Source organism: Schistosoma mansoni, chromosome W, assembly GCF_000237925.1.
Source record: "Schistosoma mansoni strain Puerto Rico chromosome W, complete genome".
Taxonomy (NCBI): Eukaryota; Metazoa; Platyhelminthes; class Trematoda; order Strigeidida; family Schistosomatidae; genus Schistosoma; species Schistosoma mansoni.
Window position 1 is genome coordinate 30,405,161 of NC_031502.1, and position 18,742 is coordinate 30,423,902.

Below are 18,742 nucleotides of genomic sequence, written 5' to 3' on the forward strand. Positions count from 1 at the left end.
TAGTTCATTTGTCAATTTTTAAAATATATTATTATTATAATTACTAGGAGTAGCAGTAGTTATGTTATTAATAACAATAATAATAATCTCATTTATTCAGTCAAATAATGACTACTGAACAAAATCAATAAAGAAAGAATGTTCTTTCGAATAATTGATCATACTAGTAATCGATAAATTTGACAAAATCCTCTGTGTACCACTATTTGTTATTGTTTTAATGTTTGGTCAAACCACACAGTTTATTAAATTATTCGATAATAACTGTGTGACTTGTACTCGTTTATAAAAGGTTAATTTTATTGAATGAATCACCATAGATCAACAGTAAAAATCTACATTGCATTATTATGAATAAATAAAGTAAGATTGTCTGATCCTAATTGCATGACATCATATTCATCATTACTACAGTAATGTTGTAATATAGATAGTCTTTATGAATGGAAATGATGTAATTAAAGCCTATTAGTTATGCTGTACCAACGTAAAAGTTATTTATTCAATTTTTAATATTACAATAGGTTTTGAATACCGATGAGTGATGGATGAGTTTCAGTCATTAAAATTAAATGAACAGAACTCTGAAGGATGAATGATACAACGTGGTCGAGTGGTAACTACTCACAAGATCGGGTTATTGATGCAAACCTCCAAATGAACTGGTATCAAAGACAAGAGATCTAGTAGAAATAACAGGCTCTTGCTCTGTAACGTCAAATCTTTGGTAGGTTTGCGTCTAATCTGAAGGTAACTTTTGTCCTGAGGGAGTGAGAATCAGTATATGAGAGAATCTGTAGGGGAAAAGAACAATGGAAAAAGTGAGCTGGCGACTCAATAAACACATAGGATGCACTTACATTGAATAATCAAATCAGTCGACCACAATCGGAAATAACATGAGTGTGAGATTAAGACAATCTGGTAATCGAAACTAGAAGTTGATAGCATAAGGTTTCGAATGCGCTATCTTTCATTTAATCAAATGACGTGCATACATACAAAATAATAAACACAAAAATAAACATTATTAGAAGTCGAATTAGATGTGAATGGTTGGAACGCACGGATTTGTATGGACTGACTTTGATCAGGTAACCATTGAAAAAGAACAAGAAGCACAGAACATCTGTTTCATTCAGCAGTATTGTCCAGTGACTCTGATCAGGCTTTCAATCGTTATCGAACTAAAGTCAGTCCATGATGTGGAATTATGAAATCAGATTTAACTTGTTCAAGTCTCACACCATCAATACACATACTAATTAACTCTACTCTTTCTCATTACCAGTATCACATTTTTCACACCCAGACTAGTACACACAAATATGTCACCTTGACCTCAATGACATGATCAGTCTCATTTGGTTTGTAACAAATATATAACTTGTTTTTTACTAGCAATTAAACTTATGTTAATTTATCTCGATTATCTATTCTCTGAACATGCGCCTTACACGAAGTTGTGAAACACCAGAAATCCAATTTTCTATTCATTAGGGCATTACAAATAGACTATTATTTTAGTGCTGCAACTTGAGTAATTGTTAATACAGTTAACTTTCAACCATTTATATTTCAGGTTTGAACCTTGTGTTCCATCTCCTTGTATTAGGGAAGTTGGATAGGTATCGCAAACAACTAAAGTGTAGCTGAAAGCTAGATACCCTAACCTGTACTTGACTATATTATTACAATAGATAAATTGGATTCATATGAATATAATCGATGTAATTAAACTTAATTCAATAGAATTATTCTGTAAAAGTGATAAGCACATAACTCAGTGGCAACTGTATCTACGATAGTGCGGAAGTAATAAATAAACTATTAAAAATCGTTGTATGATATAATTTTGTACTCATAAACGTAATAGTGGCATATTAAGTAAATGAACTTACAAATTATGCATTCAATAGAATGTAATGTTTTGGGAAAAATCTATGGCTTAATGAAACAACTGCAATCACTTTGCCAATAAATATTCTACAAAGAAACTTAAAAGACAGATAAATTGGATGCAAATGACCGATATATGAAACCACTTGATGGCATGATGGGAGTACAAAGTTGTACATTCAGTATTCATTGCATTATTTAAATGCAAGTTATCTTCAAGAAGTTATACATGTTTTAAGCCTTGTCGACACCTACATAAATGGATGTTGTTAATAAGACTAACCGAAAGTTTTTAAGAGGAAGAAGGTTTATTTGAAGGTCTAAACCGATAAATACTATGCAATGAAGTCTTATTTTCGTCTGTTTTGCCAGTAGATGAAAACATTCTTAACATTCTAAATCATAAACTAGGTCTTCTGTACATTAGAATAACAACCAATTATCACATATTATTTAATACTGAGATCGTATCGAATCATCTAATTAATATTAAGCGGAAACTAAGAGTCTGGTTTTTAGTATCGTAGACATCGGTAATTTATGAAACAGAAGTTAATTTAGTTTTCCAGATGAACACAAAAGAAACTTTTTCCGCATTTTTTATTAATCAAGAATGCCTCGTGTGACATCTCTAACTTTTGAAAAGATACATTTTAACGCTTAGGAGTTGATTAGCATGAAATTCACTGAACATTTGTCAAGTATTTTTGAAGAGAACTAAATTCTGACACTTGGATAATGTGGAGTTATTTGGTATTTTAAGTTGTAGAGTTTCTTCTTTATAAAAAACCCCTTTAAGGGATAACTTTCCCTAGGTGACCCCCATTAACCCCCAGGGTAAAGGTTTTAAATTCCAAAATGCCCTTTTACCCCAGGGGGAGGTTCCGTTTATCCCGAGGTTGGATTATTCCGCAATAAAGCTTTTTATTTTTATACAATGATAATTTGAATTAGGGGAGCCGGAAAAGCCTCACTGCAATCCTGACCTTCAGTCGACAACTAAGATAATCGCCTTAAAATGTGTTTGATAAGGAAAATAAATTGAGAAGAGATTTTTCTCAAGGGTTTTGTTCTCTGAGTTGGATAGTTCGGTTGACCGACGAAACTCTATGAAAAATCATCGACCGAAGCTATAAATTCTTATATCCATATGAGCAGTGGCTTATCATAAAATTCCATTCATAAACGAGAGACTGATTGATTGAAATCAACAATAGAAGATATAAGTCCTGAATTTATTATTACTTACGTTGGTTATCTCTCGTGTATCATATGTAACCGATCTTTTATTATTAATATTATCATTACTATTTACTTGTTATTCTTATCGGACGAGTGTTGTTGTACTTGCGACCTTGAATAACTTCTCAACGAATCAGAAACCAGTGTCAAGTAATAAAATCCCAGTGGATAATTGGTTTTGACATGTGTAATCAATCCTTTTTTGTTGAATCACTTATAATAGTAAATGAAAAAATATTAGGACTAGGTATTAAGATTTGGGCTAAAATTATGAGCGAAGGATGGGAATAACTGTTAGGAATTAGGGTGAGTGTTTTGATCACGAATTAACGTCAGCCATAATGCAAGAACGCTTTGTATAGATAAATGGATGAGTGAAATGCGGACAAAAATCCATAAGAAGCTATCTTCTGTCTTATTAGATCGTCCATAGATTATAGTGCCACCCCTTGACTATCTCCAGTATCACACTAAGTACTACCAGATACGATCTGCATCATCAGTAGATATCTCCTGTAATTTAGCTTACACAGTAAGTCACATTCACTTTTTGGTTGCATGAAAAATCATTTTAAACATTTTAGGAACTAGATATAGACATTTTTTGATCGGTTCACAATAAAGTACAGAGTACTTCTCACTGAACTTCGAATTCCGCTAAAAACTCTTGGAGACACTCATAAATCGGATTTGTTCGTAAGTATAGTTTAATCCTACTTTCTAGTAGACATACACCCCGACATATCGAGCAACAACTGATGAATTCAATGGTGATGGATACATTTATTTACGTATATTTACTATCCATTGCTAAGTATCATTCGAAATACTATATAAAACAGAAGACTGGATAATTTCGTGGTTACTTTCTCACCTAAAGAAACCTCTAAAAATGGAAGTTAAGTAAAGAAATAGATTTTTAATCAGTTCCTCACTAAGGCTCTTTACGAATAATATAAGCTTTACAGTTAATAATCAAATCAATACAAAGTTAGTGTTGGTTGATCAATTAAACAATGTTTCCTCTAAAGTAGTAATTAGTTAAAAGCTCCACAGATGTAAAATCAGATTCTAAGCTAAGATAATGTAATTGATTTACTATAAAAATCCGCTACGTAAGAATTAGAGTTGAGGTCGTAACTACGCAGTTGAATCTATTTATTTTAACCAGTTTGACTGGCCTTGCACACGAATTCCAATGAACATGAAACCCAAGTTCAGGCCTCCCTGTTGATAATCTCCAATAACTTAATAGGACTTGTTCAAAATAAACGGACATTATCTGAACCTCAAAAGCTAACATATTACACAATGAAGAAACAATTTATTTTGAAAGCAATTCAAAGTAAAATATCAGATCACTTTGAATAACCCTATCATCTATTGTGATTTAATGTAAGCTTGACTTCAGTTCATACATTCACTAATAACAAACAATTTAAATGGAAGCAAAAGAAGAGAAAAGAGGTAGCCGTTATTCACTTTTAGTGTGAAAAACACACACACGTAGGAGAAAAAGAGTTGTAGGAATGACAAATAGTCATTTTACTGGACCAATTTATAAAATAATGATTTTGTACATAATTCTGAAGTGATGCAGTAAATCACTAAAACAGCATAAAGTATCATACTATTAAAATAAAAAAATATTACATAAGTTGTGTGTATTTTCAATTGAAAATAGTGTATGATGCAATTCGTTAGTGTGCGTTTTTTTCGCAAACATATACTTGTTGATTAGTTGCGCCAACCAGAAACAAGGTGTCCTAAAAGTACAATTTTGAATAGGCAACAAAATGAAAATAAAGGGAGACAATTTAAGATATATTTAGGAAGATGATGCTTAGTCTAAGTAAATTACAATATTATTGCTATTAACATTGATGCTAACACTGTAAACAATTGAATATACATAAATACAAACAAGTGTGGGGCTGAAGTGGGTTTTTTTCTACAAGCAAAAATCATTATTGTTATAATTAAGATTAAATAAAATAACGCATGAACAACGGAACTCTGTACCGACCCTCTCTCTTCGTTTCAATCGTATAACAAGTTTGAACAACAACTGCCAACGAAAATGCTATAGGTGTCAAAATTTTAAACAATGAGAACAGTAAAAGCGGCAGAAACATACAAAACGGAAATACCTTAAACATTCACAAAACAGTTTCATACACACACAGCGTAAATAGATAGATGGATATAAGCTGATAATTCGATAAGGCACTGAAATAACAATAATAATTCTAATCATAACTGATATTCACATTGTAAACGTGTCCAAAACTTACAGCGAAAAGATAAATAGTGTAAATTACAATAGTGACACGTTTATGAAATAGTTAACAGTATGATGTATTTTATTGATTTTATACAAGATGCAAGCACTAAAATGTACAGTAAATAAATATAATTATTGAAACAGAAATAACAATCAGCATTTATTCAGATCAAAATGTTTAAATAAAATTAATCCAAAAGACTCATCGATGAATGAATGAATGTGTAGCATTTACAGTTAAATGTTGACATATAATCCTATAGACTTTCAACACTTTCATAATAAAAAGAAAAATTACAAAGGATAAAGGGAAGAGAGAAGAATAATGTGAAACAATTAATTCATCAGAGTATATATATATATATATATATATATATATATATATATATAAACTAATTGAAACTAACGTAATAAAGTTATTTATAATGTAACTATAAAAATAAAAAACATGTTACCAATGTACTCTCGAATGGCAAACACACTTACAAAGAGAGACTGAGAGAGAGCATCAGGATTACATGGATGTAAGTAAAGAAACTCATTGAAAGACATCTTTTATTTGAACTCAATTAAATGTGAATTCGGTAGGACATTAGTAAGGTGACAATAACAACCATAACAGAAAGAAGACGTCTCATCACCGTCATCATTATAACCAGTGCAATCAAGTACCTATTGACCAGTTTAAATTTAATGAAACAGGAAATGATAAAATCGATGAAAAATCTGTAGTGTTTGTCGTTGTTGTTGTATCCATTAATTCACCAACACTCAAGCTGGAATTATTATTGAATGACGATGATGAAGAGGATGACGATGTCAATAAAATATTTGTTAATAATTCTGTAGTTGGTGGTCTTATATGATTTTGTGAAGTCGACCCGAAATTTATCATTGAACATAAGTGAGATGATGATTTATCAGTACAATGTAGAAATCTGACACGTTTATCGTTAGTATTATTAAGATCAGCAGTAGTATTGAACACATTTGATGAACTATTTTTCTTGATAGGAAAAATTCTATCTGTTGCATGAGATAAATTAGACCATAATAACGGATGGAATTGAGGACTCGATTCATTTCCATGATTAATGAACATATTAGTAGAAATAGTAGTAGGAGTTAATGAATTAGATGAAGTGATAAATGTTTGAGAATTTAAAGTTGGATATTGTAAAAAATTATTAGATTGTAAATTAGATGACGATGAACGATGCTAAAACAATAAAAAAATAAACGGAATTATTAAACAGAAGTTAGAAAGCACGCAAAAGACATATATAAACAAATAAATGATAATATGAATAAAGCTAGAACAAACATGGATGCGGAATAGTATGAATTCATTATATTTTGTAGTTTCTCATCAGCTGCTTACAACCAAATATGTATTAAAATTTTACACTGACGTAAGATATAATGTGAAACAATTAACATAACTGAATAAAAAGAATTGGAATGAAAAAGGTTATCAATAATAACTACACATATGTACAAGAATAGGTTGAAGGTCATTCGGTGTTAGAATAAAAAGGCATGAGTGGGTGATGTAATAATTGAGTGAAGTTAAGAGACACATAAGATAAATGATGTGGTAATTTTAGAGGTAATGAAGGGTTCACACAAGATCCCTGGAATTGAAAAGACTGATAAGATAGGTTGCGTAATAACAGGATTTGAAGAGTTCACGTGGTTTAAGAGAATTGAATGAATGGAAATGTATAAGTGAAGGAATAGTTTTAATATACATAAAATAATAATTCGGTAATGGAAGAGCAATATAACAAAATAAAACTAATGATCAAAAAATGAATTATCAGGGTAGTAATAGGTTTAATACTGCATCTTTTCGGATACATAGGTTTGAGTTTTTTAAAAATCGTAATTGCTTCAGCAAACTGAAGAGAATCTGTTTCTTTGTCTGCTGATAATTTTGAAAACCTGAAGAATGTCAATGGTATGCCTGGTGTGAAGTTAATACCGAGCTATTGCACTGTTGAGAGCGCTTGCCCCTCGCAGTCTCAAATTCTTTGGATTTATTTGTTTGAACACAAAAACAATTAAAATGAAATGACAATTTCTTTGGGACATGCTTGGAAATGCGAACATGTACTCTTCTCTCGGTCCTTCCAATGTATGTGCTTTGGTACGTACATGTAATTTGGTAAATGCATTTGAGGCTACTGAGAAAAGACCTGTCAATTTTAGTTTGTTTGAGTGAGCAGTTCGTTTCCCATAACGTCATCAGTTTTGATGATGGGCAAGTCACCTTCAGCGCGGGGTTTATCCGGTAATTAATTATTCCAATCATTTTATCTCCTTTAAAGCGCGAGTATAAGAAGCAGTTTTTCTTTCCAACTGTTTCGTATTTAACCCGAAGGTTGGTTTCGGCATACTTCTCGATGAACTTTGTCAGATATGCATTTTCATGTAGGTAATTCGTAATGAGAGAAATTTCATCTTCTGGATATTCTTTTCAGCAAATTTTGCGTGCGCGGTCAAAAGGGGTTCGTACAATACTCTTTTTGTAACTCATTGGACAGAAACTGTTGCAATTGAGATAGACTCCACTCCAGGTATTTTTGCGGTAAATGTGTCTTGGTAATGTGCCGTCTGAGGTTCGTCCTATTCCAATATCTAAGTAATGGAGTTTACCTTCTACTTCGTGTTCCGTAATAAAATATATATTCTTGTGTGCTTTGTTAAACAGGTTAAGTAGGTTCATGGAATGCTTATGATTGTTACAGACGGGAAATGTGTCATCAATATATCTACAGTAGAGTGTAGTCCCATCGATTGCGTGCTTGAGCTTCCTGTGTTCTAAGTTTCCCATAAATATGTCGGCTGGAATTAGACCCGAAAGGCTACCCATGGCTGCTCCATAAATTTGGCGGTACAACACATTGTTTAATTTGAATTGTATGTTTTTTGTACACAGAAACAGGAGCTGCTTAAATTCGTGGATTGGTAAAGACAGGAGTTCAGGATATTCGTATATGATATCTGCTGTTTCTTCCAAAGGGATCTTTGCCAAGAGTGATGTGAAATCAAACGAGATCATGAATTTGTCGGAAGCATTTAGGTTACCAATTATTACATCACCCACTCATGCCTTTTTATTCTAACACCGAATGACCTTCAACCTATTCTTGTACATATGTGTAGTTATTATTGATAACCTTTTTCATTCCAATTCTTTTTATTCAGTTATGTTAATTGTTTCACATTATATCTTACGTCAGTGTAAAATTTTAATACATATTTGGTTGTAAGCAGCTGATGAGAAACTACAAAATATAATGAATTCATACTATTCCGCATCCATGTTTGTTCTGGCTTTATTTAAATTTATAAAGGGAACTAATTGCATAAACGATAATATATGGAAAAATAATATAAACAGATTATTACCAGTCAGTAAACCAATTAAACTCCCCCTAGAGCCTTCTTAGAATTACTGCCGACCCCAAGGAGGAAGGTTCTGTATGGGATTAACAACTCCATCTTGTAAAAAATAAGGTCATCACAAATATGCTAACCGGAATAAACCAATCATCCCATCTAAACTCTGACTTAGGTGTTCAAGTTTCTTTATTTGGAAGAGTTACAAAGCCTTATGGTGAAAACCGATTTTCTTTGGAAATCACGAGTACCATGCCCATTCTGACAACCAGAACAACAATCAACAGAGATATATGGAATGCTCTCAAAATGTGTGGGACAAGGAAGACCATTCAAGTAGAAAGGGAAATGAGAAAATGCAATCTTGCTTTGATAGGAATACTTGAAACTCATTGAACACAAGCTGGACACAAAAAATTAAGTTCGGGAGAGGTTCTGTCGTATTCTGATTATGAAGAAAGTACCTCACACATACAAGAGATTGCACTGATTCGCTCCAAAAAAACACGAAAACCACTCATGGGATGGGAATCTCATCGATCCTGGACTATCAAAACATTTTCCAAAACAAATATTTAAGGAGTTACAATGAATGTCGTCAATGATGGCAGCGAAGACGAAAAAGATCAGTTGGTGAGAGTCTGGTGTCCATTGCGAAGAGATGTCCGAGAAGAGAACTGATCATCCCAGTGGGGAATCTAAACGTCAAGGTCGCGTTTGATAACATCGGGTATGAAGACCTTGAGTATGCGGATGATATTGTCTTACTGTGCGATAATACCCAGGCCATGCAATGCTCAACCAATCAGTTGGAAATCAGTGTCCGTAAGTATGATATGTGCTTTGCACCTTCGAAGTGCAAAGTTCTTTCACAAAACTGGCAGGACCTTGACCCTGTACTCACCTTGGGTAATGAGCAGATAGAAGTAGTCGAGAAATTCATGTACCTGGGTAGCTACATAAGTGCTGCTGGTGGCGTTAGTGATGAGATCAATTCACGTATAGTGAAAGCCAGAGCGGCTTATGCCATTCTGTGTCATCTTTGAGGATGTTAGACGACTCTCTGTGTTTGATCGTCGTTGTCTCCGAAGGACTGCTGAAATCCAGTGGCAACACCATGTTAGTAATGCAGAAGTTTGGCATCGTGTGTTCGGGCACAACGACGACAATTCATATCGTGTCACTATCTTGAAACACCGACTTTGGTGGCTTGGACATGTTCTACGAATGTCATCCCAGAGACTTCCACGTCGTGCATTATTTGCCGACTCTGGGACTGGTTGGAAAAAGCGGAGAGGAGGTCAGTGTATGACATGGTGTCGTGGCATGAAAGAAAGCTGGAAAGGACTAGCTTCTGTCGGTCCCTCACGACTCCGTGGTTGGGGTCCGAGAGATGGTGCAACACAGTGGCTCGAGACTTTATCAGATATGGCTCAGAATAGAAGCTAGTGAAGATCCCGCTGTAACCTTATTTTACTTTCCTCATAAAAAGTGGCCGTAACTTCCTTGATTGAAAGAATTCTTTTTGGTTATACCTTTCCGTTCCCTTATTATTATTATTATTATTATTATTATTATTATTACACGCCCATAAACTAATCTGTGGTCGTCATTGTTTATTTTCTTCCTTCTTATACAAATGTTATATCCTTTTTCTCTTCCCATTCGTATTGTTGTTTGGCGCATATACATCTGGTGCCCCCTTGTACCAATATTTATGTATTCAAATAGATAAATATAAATAAATAAACTCTAAATTAATCAACCAGAGACCGTCAGCAATAACCTACTGCGGTAGAAAGCAAATCAGCCACCAGTTGAGAAGAAAATCATCAAGAGATACTGTTAAAGTATAGGACACATTTTGTAGAAAACTCCATCACAAGACAACTGCTAACTTGGAATTCTCAAAGAAGAGGGAGAGGAGGTATATCAAAGTATACATAGAGACAGGAATTATGGCAGATATCAAGACATAAGACAGAAACCTTTTTAGGGCCTTCCTAGAATGATTACGGACTTATATAAACTAGGGAATCAGTGAAAAAAAAGAATCATTGGACAGCTATACACCCCACCTTGATACCTTTTTGAAGAGTGTACAACCAAGTATATACAGTGAATCTAATCTGAAAACGTGAGGTTTCATGTAAAATACAGTAGCTTAAGATCGCTTAGTTTGAAACGCTGTTTTATATTTTCAACTACTATCAAGATGAAAAATAAAGAGTAAATCCATTTCTTAGTCATTTCGAACTACATCACATCATGGCAATCAATGTCCCTAGCCACTGACTCCTATAATAATGAGAATAACAGACACTTAAGAAGTCGATATTTCCACATACAACTCCGAATAATTAAACACGTTTATTATCTACATAAAGACACTCATTTCATTACCAGGAGCTTTTTCAACTCAACTATTCTCCAAACATCATTCCAAGGTTGACAACTAAACAAGGAGAGTGGAAATTTTAATCGAAACCTATAATGATTAAAATGATACTAGGTAAGCCTTAGTAGCATGTTTAAAAAAAATACTATCATCTCAATTTTTACAACGTTCGACCTCTTAACGATGTAGTCAACAACAACGAAACTACACAAAAAATAACTCAGAGTGCAAGAGGGAATACATTACTATACAATTCACACAACAATTACACCTTACATTATTAACAGGTATTCTTCTTAAACTATCTGATAAATGAACGGGCAATTGATCTCTGTCCATTGATGAATAATTGATATTTGATTGAATAGTAGTAGTCGGAGAAACAGTACTACAAGCTATTGGTCTCATCGAGGTAGCAGGAGGAGCAGAAGCGGGAATAGGAGATGGAGTAGCATTAGTAGTAGTGGTGGTGGTAGTAGTAGTAGTCGTCGTGGACGTAATAACGGGAGAGGAAGAAATAAAAGAACAAGACAATGAAGTAGTGTTATTCCCACTACTTTTACAGTTATCAGTTGTATTTCTAACTGTATGATATGATGCATCTGTAAAATTCATTGTATTATTATTACCTGTTATAGGCATATTTATAATAAAATAACAGTAACACGATAAGAGAACAAATTATACAATCAACAATTGACATAGTTATTGAAACACAAATATGGACGTACACACGATAAATATCACCAAACGCATGACTCTCGTAACCAATGGTTGGAGACTCTGGGTGACATGGCTCAGAATCGATCACAATGGCGTAGGTGTATACACTCTTTGTCTTCCCTTAAACTATGACATTGAAAATGCTTCATATCTTTCTTTCTTCCTGTACTATATCCTTATATACAATCTTTATTTTATATATTACCACTATTAAATTAACTACTTCTATGAATTCGGTGTTCATCTTGTTGTGCTAATGAGGTATCGCAACTTGAACCGATGCATAAACGTGCCCGGTCCTACGTTGTAGCTGACTGACCAAACGTTAAATTTACATGAAATTAATAAAATGCTCTATGATATCTGACAATTAGTTAGTTTGAAAGGAAAGTTGCTAAATGTGAACACTGAACGCTTGTGAAATTGATTTTTGGTAAATTATTTTACTAAAGTTACAATTCCAAACTAAGGGCACTGATTAGCCAAATATGTTTTGTGTGTTCCCCTAATTCTGTGAAATTTTCATGGATAACCACTGATATTGTTTCTTAAAAACAGCTGTAAATTGGTGATTTAACAAGATTCATGAAATAAACAAAATTGATTTTTATTATGAAGTATCACGAAAAAATTTGACAATCTCTCCTTTTCTTAACCATCTCAAACGTCATGGGAATTATATTCCATATTTGAAGTACGAAAACTGCGTTTGTTAAAGTGTTTCTCAAGATGACCTTATTAATTAAATAATAATATTCATAACAGCGAAAAACGCTCATTCAGACTGGCTTTCCAAAAGGCACGAATAATCCTATAAACAAAAACAGTTGAACATCTATGGAATAAATTGGTGAGACTTTAGAGATAGAAATCTGGACTAAGTCCTCAAAAGACTTTTTAAATATGACGGTTTTACAACCGAAAAAATTGGCTGACATATCACCGTCAAACTATATTGCTTTTATTTTAACGCTTTTTAAAACGTCCTCTTTTCAGTTTGCTAATGTTTTAACATTCTGTATTTTATCGTCTTACATGAAAACACTTAGTTGTAAACTTAATCAAACAAACCGACTTTTTCTTTTGGATTAGAAAAAGTTCAAAAAAAATAAGCCAAATGGGGTATTCTCCCCGTTTATTGTTCATGATAATCGATACTACTGAGAGTATCCAGCCTAGTTCTAACCAATTAGTAGATGGATTAATTGAATCACAACTTCCGTTCTTACATAAATATAGCGTGCTACTTCCTTTTTCATGACAAAATTGACAAACTACTGGTAAAAACAGCATGTTTTAGGACCCGACAATCTACATAACTTGTCTACCGAACGCATAGGTAGGTGTCTGGCCTGAAAGCATTTCAAACTTCAATAATATGACGAAGTAGTTTCGAGAGAGAAAAGATTACACACACGAGAAAAGCCAAATAAGCAAAGACCGGACAATAAATTATACTTTGAACTGAATAAAAATTTGATAAAGCATTTGGATTTGTAATGATCATACCATGGTGGTTATTACTGTTCATTTTCGCGTTAGAAGAATCAACAATAGTAGAACCAGTAGTGGTAACGGTATTAGTAGTTAGCATTGATTGCCCAGATGTATCTTCCACAACACTATTCCATAATTCAAAAAGTATATCTGTAGTCATTGGTGATGGGAGTTGTTCCAGTGGATTACTAACAAGAAGAAAATAGTTAATAAGTATAATTAAATCTAAAGATTTGGTAGTTCGAAATTTCTGACTAAACGCTAAGCGAGAATATACATTCTTAGTGAAATGAATTGATGATGCATATTTTCCTTACCCTAAATAAACAATTTGTCTTCAGTGTTCATTTTTCAGATCTTATAATATTAGAATAGAGAGATTATGTTGACTTATTACATACATCAATTTTAAAAAGCCTCAAGTAATCTGGTTATAAACTCTGATATATTTTCTATGTAGGACAATATAATCCATCTGTTTGTTCTTCCAGATGAGTTCGTGATTGATAATGACTTTGATAAGTATATTAGGATATATTTGTATAGATAGCCAGACTTCCGGTAAAGTCGCACTTTCTGAGCTAATAGAATCCAACACTATTAGAATCCATTCCTGAGCTATAAACCATTTCCTACTATCCCAGCCTCAAATCTGAAAGACAAAAATATCAATAATTCTTCCACATTTGTTAGCATGGCAGATCAGGTATAATTTGCCTTCGAGAAGGCTTCGTACATAACCAATTTTGTAGCTCACGATTAAATCAGGGTAGGTTGGCTTTCGATTCCATTGTCCCTAGTTTTCCGTATTCGTCCTGATGACCAACACATCTCGAAATGAAATTTGTAACTTGATTCGTTTTCTAATGTAAACTTAGTGTTTAAATGTTGTTTATCAAATAAATCATGGATGCTTTTCAACTATAGTTTACCTCGAATACATCATAACCGGAAATACATCCATTCATTATTCCGCTTTGACAGGAACAACAACCGATACACATCAACATGATGATCTTTTATACCGATCACATCAATTCAGATGCCGATATGATGAAGGCTCTAGTTGTATTTACATGTAATACTAATTACCATATTTGAGAATATGAAGTGAACAAGCCTTAACTTCCCTTTTAAGAAACAGGACAATAAAAATATTGACTTAACTACCCGTTGCTTTTGAACAGTATTGACAGAGGATGAATTGTTTCACAGACTTATTTGTCAAAAAACATTAAAAAGGTAAAAATTATGAGGACATGTACAACAACAAAGAAAGTAATTCATTTGTTACTTACTCATATGCACAAGATTTCAAATGACCAGAAACAGGTGAATTTTGCAAGTCAGAACAAATTTGTTCATCATCATCTTCATTACGGTGATGATTCAACATTTCGTTATTGTTCAATATTAATTGTTGCTCATGATTAAATAATTCATGACTACTACTATTATTATTACTATTACTAGTAGTAATGTCTGTAAATTCAACACTCCCGTGATCATCGAATCTCGACTCAGGTGTCATAGGATAGGAATCAGAGAAAAAAGAAATTCCCGGTGTTCGTAATGTATTACACGTAGTATAATTCGTTGTATGACCACAACTCAATTGTTCAAATAAAAACGAACTAGAATCAGTTGATAAGATCGATTCTGTATTGGGTGAAGATAAACTATTTGTTAGAATTGAACCACCAAGTCGTCTTAAATAAGAGTTTAATAAATTTCGTTCAATTTTAAAATCAGAACTCGACGAATCGTTTGATTCAAAACTGAAACAAAATGTAAAACAGGTACCAATTACTTAAGTTAGCGAGTTGAACTGTAAATGAACTAATCTAGTAAATATTTTAGGCTAAACACTGGAACTAATTTTTATGTAGAATTTTCTCGACTGAGTCGAGCGCCAATTTAAGTTTTGAACAAAAGTAACTCTAGGTGATTATTACTAGGCTTTAGCTCATGTAGGTTTTGCACTATTTTATTTATTGTAGATCATCCACTAGTTAGAAACAAGATCGCCGACTTCAGTGGTGATCGAATACCTACCAACTACACCGGACCTGATAACTTAAACGTAGGCCAAACAATTGTAAATACCGTCCTGTTTTGTGACTCATACTATGAGGAATACCTGTTAGATGAGAGCTGTATAGTTGGTTAAACATTTTGAAGGGGATTGAATGTAACTTTAATTTGCGTTCTAGTGATTTAAAGTCAAGTATTTGAATGACATCCAAGTTAGTAAAAATGGGTAGAATAAGGTATTTGGTTTGATTTTCAACAACGCATTATCATTTTGTGGATACTGATCCAGTACAGTTCACTAGTTCTACTTGGAATGACATTTACACCAAAACAATCCAGTAGTACATACCGATACACGATTCAAATACATAGAAAAAATACATAACATGGTGGCGACGATGATAAGATGACGTAATCCAATGGATAAAAATAAACATTGCTTATATTCAGTATATTCTAAGTGATTATTGCAGTCTAGTAGATATTTAAAAGCTTTGAAGAATTGCTGAAAATACATAGTCGAACTTGTGAATTTATCAGTCGATACACGAATACAATAAAATATTTGTTAGTTAGGTTTTAACACACTTTATATCATCTTAGAGAATAAAATTGCGTTTTAGAGTGAATAATTAAGCTTAGAGAATAGCCAACAGATGACTAACGTTCGTATATACTGATTCAAAGTCAAATGAATAAGTGATCTTACAGTTACATGTACCATAGAGATGGTCACTTTCAAACCCTAATTTTCACAATGATCAATAGTTTATGTTATCAAAGCTGTCGATCTACATAAATAACCATAACCGTAATTTCTATTGAATCGATTTAAAATCTGACAGTTACAACGGCATATTTCTGAATTGATTTACTAATACTATCTTTCTTCTTCAATGGACTTCAAAAGCAAATACTAGTTAGACCTCTTAATTACATACAGAATAGAAATAAATTCTCAATCCTCGAATTCTACATGATTAGTATAACCTTGATATGGTGAAGCCCTTGCTCAACTACTAGAAGGTTTTTAATATGTTAGTATACTATTACTTCTGGACGTGATTAGTTTGTAAGATACCTCTCGTGTTACTTTGAAATACTTTTCATTCGGTTCGCTTACCGTTATTTCTTCTCGTAAATGCACCACTAACGAAATATGATTTTTTTAATAAATATGAGAACTGAGCTACTAAGATTGTTAGTCGCTGAAGCAATTAATAAATAATCAATCGTGTTGTATTTAAGTGTCAACTGCCTTGAATCAATCTGGCCCTGATTTCATACCTTTATTCAGCTACTAATGGTAATAATGTGATGGAAATTCCCGTCGAAGGATACTTTCATAAACTATCTCATATTCCGTAAAAAATAGGATGCAAACTACAGAACGACAATGAAAGAAGTTTTGATTTTACATGAGTAACATTCTACATTATTGCATACTACACACGAGAAGAACACATGTTCATAGTGGTCTACTTCATTATCTTTTATGGACAATAACTGTCAACATATATGATTCACAAACAACTTTTCTCCTTTGTCTCACTTTTGATAATTTTTAACAATCTCCAATGATGGTCAGTGATATAAAGGTCGAGACCAAGATCTGAGAATTTTCCAGCAAGTGAAGAAACCAATCTTGTGATTAGTAGACCGAATCATAGCGACTGACCCCATTCCAAATTAAAATTAGAGAACGGATTTCTTGTCTTCTGATATACGGTGACTTACTGACATAGCAGTAAAGTTAATTTTTTTCTAAAGATTGATCATGAGTGCATACCTCATACAGATTTCGTGGACAAGGTGAGTAAGCACCTTAACAAATATTTATCATACATTTTTATAATCCTGAATAATAATTATTTCCAAATAAAATTTAAATTAACTCATGTGAACTACAGATTAATCAACTCGATTTACCGATCTATTGTGTTTAGGACATATACATATGTATATATACATAGCAAAATTTAGTGGTACAATCAACCTAAATATTTTTTTAAATATACAAAAATAACCTCGAAATTCATTGATAGTTAAAGAGAGAGAGAGATAAAGAAAGCAAAATAGAGATGATCTGAATAATTTTGATGAGTGCTTATATACAAATGCAGTTAATTGTATGGTGAATATTAATTAATTAACTAGCTGAAACCCAATTTTAAAATATTAACAACCACTTTACAACAAAGAACACCATTTTAATCCCTAATCGACTGAAGGTTTACTAATAAAATCTTATGATTTAAAGTCACCGAATTATAGGGTTTAAAAATCCACCCTAATAAATGCTTCGGTTTATTTAGCCATTAGTTAACTGTATCAATAATTTATTTACTTGGTAAATAATGATTTACTCTGGACAATCATAAATTAGTTAGTCACAAAAAAACTGATACTGGAGATGATCAACTTTGAAAGTATTCTTGATTGCATGTCTACGCGTTAAGTGAGATAGTCAAGTGTTAGTTTCATTGGTACTTAAGTAAACTACGAAACCCTTACGTTTTGATCGCTCACTTTTCAATTAACCTCTAATTATATTCATTTTTGTGTTCATTATTTCGTATGTATCCGCGTTATTTGATTAGATAAAAAAGAACGCCTATTATTTTGACTAGTTCTCTTGTCATTGATACCAGTTCCTTCAGAGGTGTGTGTCAATAACCCCATCTTTTGAGTAGTTATCACTCGACCAAATTTTATCACTGCGTTTCATCAATTAATCAGCATATTACATTCACTAACTTAACAATCCCCAAATATTTTCTCCATTACAGTAAGTAAAAACTATGAACAATTTACGTAAATTAAATGCTGAAACATCAGGTCAAGTTCATTAAGTAGATAGATTATAAATAAAATGATTTTTAATGTATAACCTTCATATGTTTAGTTTTTAGTAAACCTAAATTCAATTGTAGTTATTCATGAATATGATGTACAACAATGTAATCTATATTATTATTACTATTATTATTATAAAGTACTTTTTGTTTATATAGTGAGTTTTAGTTATATGAGAATAACATTTGCATGAAATAATAAACGTCGTTGATCTTATAAGTGAATAGATAAAACATATTGGGGGTACAGTATTGATATATATATATATATATATATGCAGTCGCACAATCGAAATCTCGAAACCGAACTCAACTATTATTTCAACAATCCCATACTCTAATTGTCTAAAACACTTCCTTTCTAATATATAGTTAAAATCATGAGTCAATTGAAGCTAGACCACC

General features: G+C 32.7%; 1 protein-coding gene across 1 annotated transcript in view; it reads right to left on the reverse strand.

Annotated features, from left to right (window-relative positions):
• Window positions 1-6,018: 6,018 nt before the first annotated feature.
• Window positions 6,019-18,742, reverse strand: part of Smp_155370 (myocardin-related transcription factor) — a 30,966-nt gene continuing 18,242 nt past the window's right edge. The window contains exons 11-14 of the mRNA XM_018789328.1: window positions 14,946-15,226; window positions 14,747-14,819; window positions 13,369-13,636; window positions 6,019-6,644 (exon numbers count right to left, since the gene is read on the reverse strand). Coding sequence (XP_018654783.1) covers window positions 6,090-6,644; window positions 13,369-13,636; window positions 14,747-14,819; window positions 14,946-15,226 — 1,177 coding nt within the window. The 3' untranslated portion in view covers window positions 6,019-6,089. The remainder of the gene's footprint in view (window positions 6,645-13,368; window positions 13,637-14,746; window positions 14,820-14,945; window positions 15,227-18,742) is intronic.